The 17902-nt window shown below is 38.7% G+C and overlaps 1 protein-coding gene across 1 annotated transcript in view; it reads left to right on the top strand.

Annotated features, from left to right (window-relative positions):
• The window catches only part of ABCA13 (ATP binding cassette subfamily A member 13), a 509835-nt gene extending 493281 nt beyond the window's left edge, over nucleotides 1-16554 (top strand). Inside the window, exons 60-62 of the mRNA XM_032758123.2 lie at nucleotides 14228-14333; nucleotides 15532-15669; nucleotides 16332-16554. Coding sequence (XP_032614014.1) covers nucleotides 14228-14333; nucleotides 15532-15669; nucleotides 16332-16427 — 340 coding nt within the window. The 3' untranslated portion in view covers nucleotides 16428-16554. The remainder of the gene's footprint in view (nucleotides 1-14227; nucleotides 14334-15531; nucleotides 15670-16331) is intronic.
• The last annotated feature ends 1348 nt before the right edge of the window (nucleotides 16555-17902 follow it).

The following is a 17902-nucleotide window of genomic DNA, read 5'->3' as shown; positions in this document are numbered from 1 at the left end:
GTGTTTGCTCTTGTTTTTCTAGTTCTTTTAATTGTGATGTTAGGGTGCCAATTTTAGATCTTTCCTGCTTTCTCTTTTGGGCATTTAGTGCTATAAATTTCGCTCTACATACTGCTTTGAATGTGTCCCAGAGATTCTGGTATGTTGTGTCTTTGTTCTCGTTGGTTTCAAAGAACATCTTTATTTCTGCCTTCATTTCATTATTTACCCAGTAGTCCTTCAGGAGCAGGTTGTTCAGTTTCCATGTAGTTGAGTGGTTTTGAGTGAGTTTCTTAATCCTGAGTTCTAGTTGGATTGCACTGTGGTCTGAGAGACAGTTTGTTATAATTTCTGTTCTTTTACATTTGCTGAGGAGTGCTTTACTTCCAACTATGTGGTCAATTTTTGAATAGGTGTGGTGTGGTGCTGAAAAAAATGTATATTCTGTTGATTTGGGGTGGAGAGTGCTGTAGATGTCTATTAGGTCCACCTGGTGCAGAGCTGAGTTCAATTCATGGGTATCCTTGTTAAGTTTCTGTCTTGTTGATCTGTCTAATGTTGACAATGGGGTGTTAAAATCTCCCATTATTATTGTGTGGGAGTCTAAGTCCCTTTGTAGGTCACTGAGGACTTGCTTTATGAATCTGGGTGCTCCTGTGTTGGGTGCATATATATTTAGGATAGTTAGCTCTTCTTGTTGAATTGATCCCTTTACCATTATGTAATGGCCTTCTTTGTCCCTTTTGATCTTTGTTGGTTTAAAGTCTGTTTTATCAGAGACTAGGATTGCAACCCCTGCCTTTCTTTGTTTTCCATTTGCTTGGTAGATCTTCCCCCATCCCTTTATTTTGAGCCTATGTGTGTCTCTGCACGTGAGATGGGTTTCCCGAATACAGCACACTGATGGGTCTTGACTCTTTATCCAATTTGCCAGTCTGTGTCTTTTAATTGGAGCATTTAGCCCATTTACATTTAAAGTTAATATTGTTATGTATGAATTTGATCCTGTCATTATGATGTTAGCTGGTTATTTTGCTCATTAGTTGATGCAGTTTCTTCCTAGCTTTGATGGTCTTTACAATTTGTCATGTTTTTGCAGTGGCTGGTACCGGTTGTTCCTTTCCATGTTTAGTGCTTCCTTCAGGAACTCTTTTAGGGCAGCCCTGGTGGTGACAAAAATCTCTCAGCATTTGCTTGTGTGTAAAGTATTTTATTTCTCCTTCATTTATGAAGCTCAGTTTGGCTGGATATGAGATTCTGCATTGAAAATTCTTTTCTTTAAGAGTGTTGAATGTTGGTCCCCACTCTCTTCTGGCTTGTAGAGTTTCTGCCGAGAGATCCACTGTTAGTCTGATGGGCTTCCCTTTGTATGTAACCCGACCTTTCTCTCTGGCTGCCCTTAACATTTTTTCCTTCATATCAACTTTAGTGAATCTGACAATTATGTGTCTTGGAGTTGCTTTTCTCGAGGAGTATCTTTGTGGCGTTCTCTGTATTTCCTGAATTTGAATGTTGGCCTGCCTTGCTAGATTGGGGAAGTTCTCTTGGATAATATCCTGCAGAGTGTTTTCCAACTTGGTTCCATTCTCCCCTTCACTTTCAGGTACACCAATCAGACGTCGATTTGGTCTTTTCACATAGTCCCATATTTCTTGTAGGCTTTGTTCGTTTCTTTTTATTCTTTTTTTCTCTAAACTTCTCTTCTCGCTTCATTTCATTGATTTCGTCGTCTATCACTGATACCCTTTCTTCCAGTTGATCGCATCGGCTATTGAGGCTTCTGCATTCGTCACGTAGCTCTTGTGCCTTGGTTTTCAGATCCATGAGGTCCTTTAAGGATTTCTCTGCATTGATTATTCTAGTTATACATTCGTCTAATTTTTTTTCAAAACTTTTAACTTCTTTGCCATTGGTTTGAATTTCCTCCTGTAGGTCAGAGAAGTTTGATCGTCTGAAGCCTTCTCTCAACTCGTGAAAGTCATTCTCTGTCCAGCTTTGTTCCATTGCTGGTGAGGAGCTGCGTTCCTTTGGAGGAGGAGAGGCGCTCTGGTTTTTAGAGTTTCCAGTTTTTCTGTTCTGTTTTTGTCCCATCTTTGTGGTTTTATCTACCTTTGGTCTTTGATGATGGTGACGTACAGATGGGTTTTTGGTGTGGATGTCCTTTCTGTTTGTTAGTTTTCCTTCTAACAGAGAGGACCCTCAGCTGCAGGTCTGTTGGAGTTTGCTAGAGGTCCACTCCAGACCCTGTTTTCCTGGGTATCAGCAGTGGTGGCTGCAGAACAGCAGATATTGGTGAACTGCAGATGCTGCTGCCTGATTGTTCCTCTGGAAGTTTTGTCTCAGAGGAGTACCCGGCCATGTGAGGTGTCAGTTCACCCCTACTGGGAGGTGCCTCCTAGTTAGGCTACTCAGGGGTCAGGGACCCACTTGAGGAGGCAGTCTGCCCGTTTCCAGATCTCAAGCTGCGTGCTGGGAGAACCACTACTCTCTTCAAAGCTCTGTTGGAAATGCAGAAATCACCCGTCTTCTGCGTCGCTCACGCTGGGAGCTGTAGAGCAGAGCTGTTCCTATTCGGCCATCTTGGCTCCTCCTTGGCAAACAGAGATAGTTTGACTTCCTCTTTTCTGATTTGAATGCCCTTTACTTTTTTCTCTTGCCTGATTGCTTTGGCTAGGAATTCTGGCTGCCTAAGTCTTTGTAGGTCTAGAAGTACTTGTTTTATGAGTCTGGGTGCTCTTTGGCCATTTTTATATTGGTTTATTTGTCTTTATTATTGAGTTGAGATCTATATCTATATCTGTATCTATCTTCTGGATGCCAATATCTTATCAGTTGAATTTTTCCCTTTTTGTGGGCTGTCTTTTCACACTTTAGATATTGCCCTTGAAAGCACAAACATGTTTAATTTTGATGATACTTAATCTTTTTTTTCTTTTGTTGTTTGTGGTTTTCATGTTATATCCAAGGATTCATTGCCAAATCCAAGGTCATGAAGATTTACCTCCCGATTTTTTTCTAAATGTTTTATAGTTTTAGCACTTACATTTAAGTCTTTGATTCATCTTTAGTAATTTTATTTTTGTATTAACTGTGTGTGAGGTAGGGTCCCAACTTCATTTATTTGCATGTGGTACTCACAATAGGATATACCTGTAGATCAGTGAAATAGAATTAAGAGTCCAGGAGTAAACCCTGGGCTTTATGGTCAACTGATTTTTGCAAGGGTGCTAAGAACATTTGATGTTGAAAAGACTATTCAGACATTTGGTGTATGTGCTTGGCTGAGGAGCCAATGGGGTGAATAGGATTTTCGAATAGTCTCTTCAACGAGTAGTGCTGGGAGAACTGGACAGTCACATGCAAAAGAATAAAGTTGGGCCCCTACCTGACATACAGTTAATAGAAAAAAATTACTGAAGGTGAATGACTTAAATGTAAATGCTAAAACTGTAAAACTCTTAGAAAAAAACATAGGGGTTAATCTTCATGACCTTGAAATTGTCAGTGGATTCTCAGATATGACACCAAAAACACAACAAACAACAAAAGACAAAAAGTAAATTAATTGTCATCAAAATTAAAAATGTTTATGCTTTAAATGACACTATCAAAAGTGTGAAAAGACAACAGAATGGGAAAAATTTACCTGATAAGAAATTGGCATCCATAAGATAGATAGCTGTAGATATGTATCTCAACTCAGTAATAAAAAGATAAACCAATATGGAATGACCAAAGGCACCCAAATTCATAAAACAAGTACTTCTAGAACTATGAAAAGACTTAGCCACATAATAATATTGGGGGACTTCAACACCCCACTGACAGCATTAGACAGATAATTGAGGCAGAAAACTAACAAAGAAATTCTAGACTTAACTTTGACACTTGACAAATTGGACCTAATAAGCATCCACAGACTACTTTACCCATCAACCACAGAATGTACATTATTCTCATCTGCTCGTGGAACATACTCTAAAATCAGCCACATGCTCAGCCATAAAGCCAGCCTCAATAAATTCAAAAAATTGAAATCTTGAACCACAATGGAATATAAAAAATAAAAATCAGGCTGGGTGCAGTAGCTCACCCCTGTAATCCCAGCACTTTTGGAGGCCGAGGTGGGTGGATCTCTTGAGGCAAGGAGTTTGAGACCAGCCTGGCCAACATGTTGAAACTCTTTCTCTACTAAAACAAACAAACAAACAAACAAACAAAAAATACAAAAATTAGCTAGGTGTGGTGGCATGCACCTATAATCCCAGCTACTTGGAAGGTTGAGGCGGGAGAATCACCGTAACCTGGGAGACAGAAATTGCAGTGAGCCAAGATTGCACTGCTGCACTCCAGTCTGGGTGACACAGTGAGTGAGACACTTCTCTTTCATAGATAGATAGATACATAGATGACAGATAGATGTAAATAAAATTAAAATCAATACCAAGATTTCTCAAAACCACACAATTACATGGAAATTAAACAACTTGCTCCTGAGTGACTTCTGGGTACACAAAAAAATTAATGACTTTTGAATGATAAATAAACTTTGCATTTCTAGAATAAGTCTCACTTGATCATGATGTATAATTTTTTCAGTGTTATTGGATTTAATTTTCTAGTATTGTGTTGAGGGTTTTTGTGTTCGTATTCTTAAGAGATATTGGTCTGTAGTGTTCTTTTCTTTTGAGATTGTGTGTGTGTGATGTCTTTGGTTTTGGTATTGTGGTAATACTGGCCTCAAAGAATGAGGTGGAAAGTGTTCCTCCACTTCCATTTTTTATTGGTATTATTTCTTAAAACATTTGGTTTACCAGTGAAACCATCAAGGATGGCTTGTTTTTGTAAGGTCAGCAGTAATGCTTTCTCTTTCATTTCTGATACTAGTAATTTGAATCATCTCTCTTTTTTTCTTGGTCAATTATGCTAAATATTTATCAAATCTGTTGATTTTTTTCATAGCCATATTCCATATGGCATTTCAAACTTCCACAATCAACTTTAGTTTCATTTTTCTCTATTGTTTTTATATTCTTGATTTTATCAATGTCCACTCTAACTTTATTATTTCCTGTCTTCTTGCTTTAGGTTTAGTTTGCTTTTCTTTTTCCAGTTTCTTAAGGTATACAGTTGAGTATTATTTTGTAATTTTTCTCATATTTTTAATGTAAGTATTATTACCATGAATGTTTCTCCAAGCACTGCTTTAGCTACATCTCATAAGCTTTGGAATGTTGTCCTTTCATTTCCATTCATCTCAAAGTATTTTATAAAGTAACTTCGGATTGCTTCTGCCTGGTTGTTTTACCCACACCCAGCTGGTAAGATTCACTGATTGCTGTATTGTTTTCAACAATATCATGGGCATAAATTGTTCTACATATAAATCTCGTCAAATTTAGGCTCTGTTAAAGGACTCCTTCCTGAGATCAGTGTTTGAGATTTGTTTTAATCACAAATTTTCCACTGGGAGGGCTCCTTCCAGTCGTCTCCTGGTTCTCTCTGGTAAATTAGACAGCCTATAGTTTAGCCTGTATCTCCGATGAATCTATCAGTCTCCCAATTGCCTTTCACCACAGCTTCCAGTTATTAAGAACACCCTTGTGGTTGAACTTCTCCACATTTTGTTGCAAAAAAAAAAAACAACTAAAAACAAAAACAACAAAACAGTCCCTTTGGGGATAGATTAGCAGTTATCTGTTTATGGCTTGCTTCTTTAGAGGCAAGGAAACACACATGAGCCACATCTCTGGAGCTAGAAATGGGAGCAATGTCATGTTTCTTCCTGAATGATGCTCCCACTTTAGGAGCTGAGCACTCATTGGAGAGGGAGGACAGTGACCTCAGATTCTCCTAGCTTGCTTCTCCCATTGTGGAAACCCCATACCATGGTATGAGGCAAGAACAAGGGGGACCCCAATATTCTCAGCAATGCTGTTCTTAATTTAAAGCCTCTGTCTAATGAGCCTTTGTCTAATGAGGTAGAGCTGGGTAAAAAAACGGCACCATCACCTCTCATCTGTACTCACTGGCAGCTTAACCTCATGAACATGTAGCTGGGGCCAGGATAAGCGGGGAAGACAGCTCACTCACAGAGAGCTAAGGTGGGAGGGAGTCCTGTGTTCTTGGATGCAGCAGCCTGGAGTGGAGTTTCCATTTCCCTGAGCTGGGAGATAGGAGAAGAGTAGATCTTGTTTTAAATGCCACAGGCTATTACTGTTCTTACTCAGTTTTAGTAGACTTTCTTGAAATAACTATATTTTTTATCTTGCTGTATGCAGAAAAATACCATTTTGGAGACTTTACTGCTTTTTTAAAAATAATTTTCAGCATTCTTACTGAGAAATGAGTCTGCAGAACTCCTCATACTGTCCTGCTGGAAGTCTTGGCTAAATGCTTTCAAAGACATCTATTAATGTCTACTTAATGCCAGTATTGTACCTACACCTAAAGTGACTGTTCCCGTAAAATAAGGAGTCTAGGTCTATTGTTTTTGAGTCCAATTTTAACATCTATATTGACTTTTTACAGCCCCTGCTTTCTTCTCATTATTGTAAACATTTATAGTATTAATTTTATGGTGTACAGAGGCATATTTGAATGATTAAAGGGCAAGCACCAGCCTTTTGAGAAGATTTTATCAATCACTGCAGCACAATTGGTCACAAAGCAAGGAGTCAGCCGCCTCCCATATAGGCATCCCCCAACCATAACGTGGAGAAGCTGATCCCAGTTAGTACTTTCTTTGTTATAGCTCCTCTAGTTTGTAATTAGTGTTTGAAAGGATCCAGAGTAACATGGAAGACATTCACTGTCTTGATTCACTTTCATAACTCAGCTGTCACTTGGGTCTTTCTTGCCCATGGGAGATTTAGGAAAATATGCCTGATTTCATGCTGGGGGGTCCAGGACCCTTGTCTCAAGGGTTCTATGAACTCCTGGTGAGTTGGAGGCCTGTGTGCCCTGCCCTGTTTTTGAGCCTGTGCAGTCCTGCCTGGGCATGTGCTCCAGTGCCTGGGGAGCCAGCCACTTATCACCGCCCCCCGCCCATGCACCCAAATGTATCAATAATTCCATGAACTTAGTAATTTTCCAACATTTTTGAATGTGGGCCTGAAGAGAGAAGTAATCGGGGATCCCTGGGCTGTCCGTCCACCTGATGCTTCCCTGCATCCTCAGCTGTTTCCCTCTTGTGCCCCTAGCTGCCAGGGTGCTGTCCTTACTCAGGCATCCAGTTGGAAAGTTCCAGGCACATTTTGGCCCAGAGTCTCTTACCCAGAGCCTGGCTTATCAAAGCCTTTTCTTAACAATGGGAGGGAGGTTGCACCTTAAAGCAGTTCTTCTCTGTTAAGGCAATTATGCATTTTTTTCTTATTATTACATTATTTATTTAAGGGCTATATTACATGAGATCTGACTGGAGACCATAGAGGTTATTTGCAAAGCCTTTGAAAATGAACTCAGAAGAAGTTTAATCCACTCTCCCAAGGGAACCATGTCCCTACAAAAACTTAAAACTGCAGCGAAACAGAATAGAGAGGGTTTGCTTGGGTGCCTGCAGCAGAGCACCCCCTCCCTTATGGAAACACTTACAAAACTGCCATCTTTGCACAGATGGTGGCTGAGTGGGGTGCTGACTTTGAAGGCTCCCTGTTTTAATACTGGTGTTTTCCTCCTCAGGTCTCACCCACAAAGTACTGCAGGCTTCTCTATAGGCAGCACTCATCAAGCCAGAAAGTAGCTTGCCATGGCTTCTTCTATGGAGTATTTTCTTTATTATGTTCATAAAGCAAAAAAAAAAAAAAAAAACGAGAAAGAAAAGAAAATCAGGAAAAAAATGACTGCTTTAGCTCTCTTGGCCTCTCAAGGTGACTGGTGTGAGAACAGCTTGGTGGCTGAGGACAGAAAATCATGTACATAATTTATTTCATCAATAACGGAATTTTAGGCACTCCTCTATGCTCCAAGCAAAACTCATCTGCTGCTACTCATAGTGGAAATCATGTGTAAGAATTTCAACTTCATGGATGATCATTTATTTCCCAACTTTCTCTTTAAAAGTGTGGGGGAAAGAAATGCTTCCCTGTCAAGGTTGAGGAATATAGCAAACTACTCTTGCAATATTGTCAGCTGTAAAAGGCATCTTTTGTTTATCTAGACTCTAGGGTACTTCTGAAATGAAGGGAAATGTTCAGAGACCATTAAAAATGCAAGAGGCCACATAAGAGGCTGAGTCATATAGCTGTCACCTCACCACCTTGAAACAAACTGCTCTATCATGTTTGTTTAGCTGGTGACAATGATATAATGCTGGAGATGAGGCTATGTATTTTTTTTTTTTTTTGTCCTGCTGACTTGGTTATTGTTCCTTACTTTAAAATGGTCCTGGCCAGGTGCGGTGGCTCACGCCTGTAATTCCAGCACTTTGGGAGGCTGAGGTGGGCAGATCATGAGGTCAGGAAATCGAGACCATCCTGGCTAGCATGGTGAAACCCTGTCTGTACTAAAAAATACAACAAAAATTAGCCGAGCATGGTGGTGTGCGCCTGTAGTCTTAGCTACTTGGGAGGCTAAGGCAGGAGAATGGCGTGAACTCGGGAGGTGGAGCTTGTAGTGAGCCTAGATCGTGCCACTGCACTCCAGCCTGGGTGACAGAGCGAGACTCCTTCTCAAAAAGAAAAAAAAAGAAAAAAAAATCCCTTTTGATTACTCTAAAGAAGAAAGGAAAAACAATAGATACACATTTTGCTGTTCAGTTAAGAAAGAAATATTGTTTCCATTGCACCAAAGCCTAACAAGGATTTTAATTCACTCATTACTCCATTAAATATGAACTGGGCATCTGCAGGGGTGTTAGAGTCACTGGCAGAAGGATTTATGTGTCCAGTGTTCTTGGAGCTCTACTGTAACTGATGGCATTGAAGGACGCACCATACACCTGGATGTACGCGGGAAGGGCTTTCATGGCCAGAATAGGGCCTTGCACAAGTGAGCACTGAATTAGTACTGAATGGATGGAGGAAAGGAGATCTGGTTGTAGTTAGCATGAAGGATACTCTTAGATGTGAAGTCAGAGGAAGGCATTAGTTACATCATGGAGAGCTTCGTGGACAAGCTGAAGAGTTTGATACTGAGTCAGAGTCTTTCAGACATGAAAATGACATGGCCTCCGGAGTTCTGAGACAGTTCTGTTGGCCTTTCCTAGAGGTGATGTTGACCCAACCACTTTAATCTGGATCTATGACTGGTGGAGTCATTTAAGAAAGTGACACGTCCAACCACAGAGAGCAATGTTTATGGAGTGATGTGTATTAACATGAATCAAGCTTCTTTTTTATTGTGAAGCTGTGTCATCTCCCTATATGATTTTGTCTTTAAACTCAGAAGTGTATTGAGGCTGTTTTCAAAGAGGGTTTCTTCTCCAAGAGGAATGCGGGTGCCAGCTGCCAAACACTGTTTTGTTGTTGTTGTTATTTGTCAAAGGCTCCCTTTATGTTAATACCTTGGGTCTATAAACCTCACAGCCATTCTGATTTGCATATGCAATGATTGGAAAATGATCCAAATCAAACTTAACTGAAGTTGAAATAATAAAGGTGCTTGCAATGAAGGGACGTGGTTGTGAGGTAAGCCCCATGGTCTCAGCTCTACCAGTTAATAAGCTGAGTGACAAAGAAAAAATCTCCTGATCTCATTGGGCCTTAAATTTTTGCATTTTATAGAGAGGAATTGGTATCTGTTCTAGTCTGTGTACAGGTGTGATAAGAGTAAAATGAAATTATTGATGTGAAAGTATTAATATAAAGGATGTAAGAGCATTAACGATTAGATGAGATCCTGTTTCAGGCTGGAGTTTTGAGGTTAAGTACTCAGCATTGGAACCGTAACTCCCTCCATTCCCTTGGAGTTACGTGACCTGAACAAGTTATTTAGCTTCTCTGAGATCCACCTCACTTCTGTAAATCAGAGGCAGAGATAGCAACATCATTATTTTGTGGGGATTAATTGGGATAATGTTTGGTGCCTCACTCACAGAGGATGCAGGACAGAGCTCACATCCTCAGTCTTCTCTCTTGGTTTCCTTTTCTTTCCAGTGGGTAATCATAAGGACTGAGATTACAATGAGGAAGTTTCTATTAATAATACAGAGATGCCAGCTACACATCTACACATCAAGTGCTCACATAAATGTTTGCATCCTGCTGTTTGCTCAGCCTCCCTTCCTCAGTGCCATCCTCTCCTTCTCTTCATGCATCCAAAGGAAACCTATTACAATTCAGTAGCTGAGGACAGATCACTGGAATTTGGTAGTTTGTTGAGGCACCAACCCATGAGGAGTAGGGTGTAGTGTGGTGAGGCAGGAAGATGATAATTAGGGACCAATGTAGTCTGAGAGAGCGGGGGCCCCATATTCCACAGTCAGTGCTGTGACACTTGTGTTGGATGAGAGCTTAACATGAGACCACGGGAGGCTTGGTCCCCCTCTGCTCTCCGCTCTCGCCCTGTGGTGGATGAGGGAGAAGTCGTCTTTAAAGGTATTTCCTACTCAGATATGTGTAGGGAAGGGCACATATATAGGGTTGTGGATGTGAGTGTGAATAGACTCCTTGTGGGGCAGATGATGGAAATCAGTGGGCATATATCTATAAACACATAATACAAATATTACATATTTTACAAATCCTGTTATTTTCTAAAGTCTAAGATTAGTTTCTATACCAAGAAGAATTTTATGCATTTAATTTTTACAGGCAATGTGACAAAAAGTTTCTAAATAAATGATTTTTAAAATCAGAAACTGAAATACAGTTGTAGAGTATGAGACATTAGTATGTTTCTTTTATTCTCTTAGAAACCATGTATATTTTTTCTTTCTAATGATAAAGTTATATGTGCTCATTATTTCAGAATTCAGAATAGTATAAAAAAAACCCTAACAGTCAAACAATTATTTGTTGTCTGGATAACGTTCCAGAATTTATTTCAGTCTGACTGTAAATATATGCAAATATATTTACCTCATTAATGTAATACTGAGTCTATGATTTTCTATTTTACACTTAATATTATATAATAGCCGTTTTCTCTTCAGTAAGTATTATTTGTAGAGATTTTTAATAGTTGAGGCTGAAATCAATGTATTTGTTATAAACCTATGACTTTTAATTTCAGAGGAAGGACTTTTATAAGGTGAGCCTTAAGCCCAAGAATACAAAGCTTCATGGGCACTTGGTATAACTTGACAAGTGATTTTTCAGAAATGTCTCTGCAGGTGCATTGCCACCTCTTTTGTTCTGCTCTTGAAGTGTCTGACTTTCAAAATATATATGTGTACGTTTTTCTTCCACTCGTGTTACTCCTGCTTCTGTTTTAGCATTAATTAATATATTACATTTAATGTTTGTGGCTCCAAAATGTTGTACCTCAAAAAATTGTAGAATATTTCTTATAAGCACCTTTACCTACAGATAATGCCATTTTTTTATCTCTATTTAATCACTGATTATACAGATAATGTGGACCTAATGTATTATCTAGAAATGTTAGATCAATGAGTGAACACAGAAATAAATGACTCCTTGGCTATTTTGCAACCTTTTATTCCGTGGAAGTAGGTAAATCAAATAAATCCTTCAGGGAATTTAGATTATTGACATAACTGTGTATGTTATAGACAGAAATGAAAAAGTCAAGCTAATATTAATTAGATATTTACATCATTATGAATTTAATAATCTTCAAAGAGTGTCTAAGTTGTTGAAGGTGCCATGCTTTTATAATTTTATGTTTAGAAGCCTTCTTAAATAGTAACTGTTCTAGAGAGATCCTGAATAACCTATTTCAACCTATCTCCTGTCTGTTTCAGGCATATTTTCTCTAGAGTGTTTCTATTTTGGAAGACTGGTAGAATTTACTTTTTGTTTAATTTTTGTGTAATTTTTCTTTTTGCGTAATTCATACTCTTCACAGTAAAGTTGGAATTCTTTTAGTTCAAACGAAACTTTAATTTGAAAGAATTTTAATTATTAATATGCATATGTGCTTATAGAGAATTTATTAGATAATTATTGGAATTTAGCATTAATTTTTCAAAATTCATTAGCAAAATATACCCATAGGGCTGCAATTTCTCCTAATGGTAAAAATGGATCCTAATATGCATAAGAACATACAGCCATCTCTCTGCCACTGTCTCCTCATACCGTTGTATTTTTATGTAGTGCTTCCTATTCATGTTTGAATTGTTTTATCTGCTTTTATCGAAGTTCTCCAAATAAATAGTGGGCTTCTTCACTCCAAGAAGAACATTCTTCTGTTCTGGTCATATTCTGAATACATCCCAAATTTCACTGCTTATTTATCTACTTATTTACACAGTGCCAGATATTGTTCCAAGTAATTTGCAAGGATTAATTCAGTCAGTCCTCTCACAACCTTATTAGGCAGATACTATGATTAATCTGTTTGCTAGATGAGGCAACTGAGGTTAGAAAATTTACCAGACTTTCCAGGGTCACACAACTGGTACGTGGAGGAGCTGGATTCAACCTCAGTAGTGCAAACACTACATTTTGTCATGCCATCAGAATCATTAATAGACATGAGACCAGAAACACATCTCCATGCAACACATCCCCTGTGCCCTGGAACATAACGTTATGCCCAGACACAGCTGAGAGCTCTCCCAGGAGCGTTTACAAAGCTCCAGTGACATGGTGCTTCACCTTGGGAAGCCCCTTCAACCACCTGGGCCTCAATCCCTTCTTTTCATGAAACTTGGACATGTACACCCACTTTGGGGGATTTGGTGAAGACACAGTGGGTTGATCGTGTTATTCAGCAGCACAGTTTGTAACATACTGCTGAGAAGGGGGATGGCCACAGAATTTATACCTCTTGTACCAACCCAGTGTGTTGGCCTTTAACAATTCTGAGAGATAGCCAAATAGAAAAGTTAGAGAGGTGCATGTCCGTATGCTTTTATGTATATTTTATCAGTGTCCTCACCAACCTGTCAGCCATGTGAAGATTAGAAACCATCAACTCGAATGATGGGAGGCTACTGCAGCCATGCACAGACCTCAGAGGGAAGTGACATCTGACAGCCTGAAATTAAGACAAGAGGATAGAAAAACAGAACCCCAGGGCAAAGAGCTCCATGGGTGCTCACAAGGGTGATCTATGTCACTGAAACAAGGTCACATTGTCTTGGGTCCCCTGTCTTTACCAGACAGACTTGAAAAATAATTTGACCATAAATCTGTTAGGGATCAGCCTCATTTAGGGAAAATTTACTTAAGTGTAACACATTGTTCCCCAGCAATGCTTTGTAAATGAGATGAATATGATTGCTAAGACTGGGCATGCCATTTGTTCATTCTTCATTCATTAAACTAATATTTACCAGTGCTACGTACTAGGTACTCATACTGTGCCTGGTACTTAGAAAAGATGCGTCAGTGATTTTAGTCATCAGAGTATTATTCATGTATTTGTCTTTTATTGAACAGATTTTTATTGGGATACTATGATGTGCCCAACACCACATGAGATAAGGGAGTAGAATAATTCATACAGTTTTTGGAGGACCCATTCATTCCTGGAGATTGCTATTTGAGGTTACCTTAGGGTATGAGTATGAGCTCTGTCTTGTTGATGGGACACCAATGGAGCTACTGTCTACAACTCTACAATGTGAGGAACAGAGCCCCTTAGGCAGGAGACTTCCTTTGCGGTCATAGGGCCTGTCCACCTAGGCTGGGTTAAAGTACAATTGGGATAACTTTTTTATGTAACAAACAAACAAACAAGTGCCTGGTAATTACATATGCAATCCCTTTCATCTTTTCCCAGCCAAATTTTAATCAGTACAGACCTTGAAGCAATAAGGCCAGCAATCATGTTTCCCAGGGCCAGTTTCCAGCCCAGCTTCCCACTTCCACTAGCTCAGGACTTTGCTTTCACCGTTTGCATTTTCACCTTCCCTCTTTTATTGACTGGATGTTGATTCTGGGACTTGCTGATAATTTTTTTAAGGTAAATCAGTGTCTGTGTCAATATAAATGGAAAACAACTAACTGTATAATTGACTTACAATTAATTTCTGTGTCTTATATTGAGAATCCAAACTCCCAACAATTTGGAGTAGTTACTTCCTTTTTCTGCCTCTGTGTGAAAATGGACTTAGAATTTACTCATCTTAGGTCAATATGGTGATAATCATGTTTTTATTTTATTTAACTCTCAGGTTTGGTGATGGTTATATGATCAAAGTTTGGCTCTGTAAGGAAGCAAGTCAACATTGCACTGTTTCTGACCACTTGAAGCTTTATTTTCCAGGAATTCAGTTCAAGGTAGTGCTAATATCCTGTATTATTTCTTTGTTTACAGCTAAAAAAAATAATAAATGTACCTGTCTTTTTCTGTTTTTATTCTATGCTGTTATAACTACTTGTTACCTTAGCCACATTGCAAAGTATAGGCCCTGCCTCCCTACCAAAAATAGCATGGATAGCTGATATTGCTTGACTACTCTGAAGAGTGACAAGCCTGCTTAATTGCTTGCTGGATTGGCCACAGCAGCCTGTGATTACGTATCACGCCTCTTATCTGTGGGCACAGGTTCATTGCATAGCTCATCTTGTTCAGCATAGAAGATTGCAAGAGCTAATCTCTTCCATATATTTGCTGCAGGGTTTATAGGCTTGATGGTTTCAGCATTGCTTCACAGAAAGAGCCCTATGCTTGAGATCACAATCCTCTACAAACTTGCTATCATCAAGTATGGTCACTGAACCAGCAGCATCTTCATTACCTGGGACCTGTTAGACATGCAGAATCACAGGCCCCAACCTATTGAATGGGAATCTGCATTTTAACAAGGTGACCCGGAGATTCCTATGAACACTAAAGTTTGAGAAGCACTGTCTAAAAATCTCTTGGATAACTGTGGGATGCTACTTTATTATAACTTCTAGCAGGTTGTAGTCTATAAAGTAGTTATGTTCTATTTACTTCAACAACTGTCATTTAGTGAAATCCTACTATGCAAGAAGCATGCTGTGTGAGACTGTCATTCGTGCTCAGTTATGACTCTGAGCCACCCTATAAAACAGATATAATTATCTCCATTGGCATACATGAAGGCAAGGATCAGAGGTTTAAATATCTTCCCAACAGTTGGCTCAGCTAGTGATGAGAACAGTGAGAGATAAGCTCAAGTCCCAGTGTAAAACTCAGGGCTCCTCCATCCATCTCTGTTAGGCCATGTTGAATTCCAACATTTCAAATATCTTTGCGCATATTATGATTCCTTAAACAGGGCTTCCCCATGCTGTTGCAAGGTTGGAGCATATCAGGGGGCAGAACAGCAATGCCACTCAGTTGAATGCCATTTGTCAAATATACCCCATGGAAAATTGTCATCAATAAACATTCATTGGAGACTCACAAAATTATGTGTATAACTCAATTTATTTGCCAATTAAATGTAGTATGATCAATTTTGTTTAATAATGCTAATTATATGATACTTTTTTTTTTTGCTTTTAGGGACAGCACCTGAATTTATTAGAATATCATGTGCCAAAAAGATGGGGATGCCTAGCTGACTTGTTCAAAGTTATAGAGAACAATAAAACCTTCTTGAATATTAAGCATTATTCCATTAACCAAACCACTTTGGAGCAGGTATAGTATCTTGAATGATTCAGGAGGTTGCATTTTGGTCTGTTCATCAGACCTAATCTAGCCAATTGTAAAATTAATCGAATTGCTTCAATTCACCACTTTATTCAATTCATCTTGTTAAATTTTATAAAATTATGATAAGGATGGTGAGTGTCAGAAAGTTTGTTTATTGTATACCCTTCTACTTAAGATAGATACTCAGTAGAGTTTCAATTTGTTCATATTATGTTGGACATTCAACTAATTAAATCATATCACGTTAACCTTCCTTTCTCCACCTTACTCAGCCCCACAAGACTTCTTGGGGGGACTCCACTGCAATCAAATGATAGCTAACTTCTGGGGAAACAAAAAGCGTTTCATTTACTAAGAGTACCAGAAATATAAAAATACATCACGACATCTTTCTAAAACCAGGCTTAAGGTATTGAGAATTTCTAGGTGATTTATTATTATAATTGTCTAGAAATATGAATGTTCTTAGAGTTGTGTCCTCAATGGATTTACATATTTATGTGATTTGGGAGGGAGTGGTGTGAATTAACGATCTGTGGTTTTTAGGACAAGCTAGCCAGTGTTCTGAGACAATGTCTCCTTTCTAGTAAGTGAGACCAAAGGGTTGTATTCTTATAAGTAAACAACATTTTTACGGTTTTTTTCAGGTGTTTATTAATTTTGCTTCTGAGCAGCAGCAAACTCTTCAATCTACTCTTGATCCATCCGCTGACAGTCACCACACACATCACTTGCCCATCTGAGCACTAAAGAAGTTTCCATAAGGAATAAAACCTTGTCTTTCATTACAATTAACAGTGAAGGATAAAACAAGCACACGCACAATCAAGGATCTCCAGGCAGTCAAATTACATTCTCTTGTTCATTTTCTATTTTGAATCTCCTTGTTAATTAATAACCACCAAATGGAAAGGTCGTTCTTTCTGCAGACTTTTGGGGAGTTCCTCCAAGACATTTGTCCTCTTTACCATGCCAGATGGACACCAGCTTCTTTGTGACAAAGGCATGAATGATTTGACAGTGTCCAAACTGAGACATTCTGGAGCTGGAAAGCCTGTCACACTAGAGTGTGTGTGATATGTCCACTCTAAACATGTCACTTTTCTGTTAAGAAAACTGAGCTCCCTCCCCACGGGTTAAAAAACTTTAGTAACTTATTTGTATAGAAAACAGTAACAAGGACTATTTTCTATTGTTGTCATCTATTTACTAGATACATGTTTTTAATGATTTTAATGTAAGCTTTTATTAATACTGATGACATTATATGGTATGATATGAAAAAATCACCAATTTTTTACATATAAAAGATGCCTTTTAAAAAAAATAGGTTTTAAAAAGCTCTTTTAGTATACACTTTAGCAAAATTAATTAAATTGAACTAGTTACTCTGTATCAGTTACAATAGTTGTACCAGAATCTCCCAGGTTATAATTTATGAGCGTAGAGAACTAAAATGTAGATGCATTTTCTTTTTCTTAATTTAGATGAATAATTACTGTTTTTTGTTATTCTAAGTCAGTGTTTTTCAAAGCATAGTGGTCTCCATATTAGCTGCATTGCCATCTCCTGGGAGCTTGCAAGAAATGTACATTCTCAGGATCCACTCCAGACCTATTGAATCTCAAATTCTGGGGCTTAAGCACATTCTAATTTAAGAACCAATGACCTAAGGGAATGTCTAGTTACCTCCTAGTTATACAAGCAAAATCAGCATAGTATGTAGTCTTTTTTTTTTTTTTTTGAGACGGAGTCTCGCTCTGTCACTCAGGCTGGAGTGCAGCGACATGATCTTGGCTCACTGCAAGCTCCGCCTCCCGGATTCACGCCATTCTCCTGCCTCAGCCTCCCCAGCAGCTGGGACTACAGGTGCATGTCGCCACACTCTGCTAATTTTTAGTATTTTTAGTAGAGATGGCGTTTCACTGTGTTAGCCAGGATGGTCTCTGTCTCCTGACCCTGTGATCCGCCCCCCTCAGCCTCCCAACGTGCTGGAATTACAGGCATCAGCCACCGTGCCCAGCTGTAGTTTATTTTAAAATATATTTTTAAAAGCTTTGTAAAAATTATGTCATTCTCAGAATTGTCTTCAAAGCATTGTCAGATATAGAGTGCTCAGATGTGACTCTTAAAGACTATATACATCTGATATTTTTTCATCCTATAGTTAGTAAAATGCATAAAATCAATCCACTACTGAAATAGTTTCCAGTCAGAC

This window comes from Hylobates moloch, unplaced genomic scaffold (genome assembly GCF_009828535.3).
Source record: "Hylobates moloch isolate HMO894 unplaced genomic scaffold, HMol_V3 SCAFFOLD_1, whole genome shotgun sequence".
In the NCBI taxonomy this organism is placed as follows: Eukaryota; Metazoa; Chordata; class Mammalia; order Primates; family Hylobatidae; genus Hylobates; species Hylobates moloch.
This window is presented reverse-complemented; position numbering and strand designations above follow the sequence as displayed.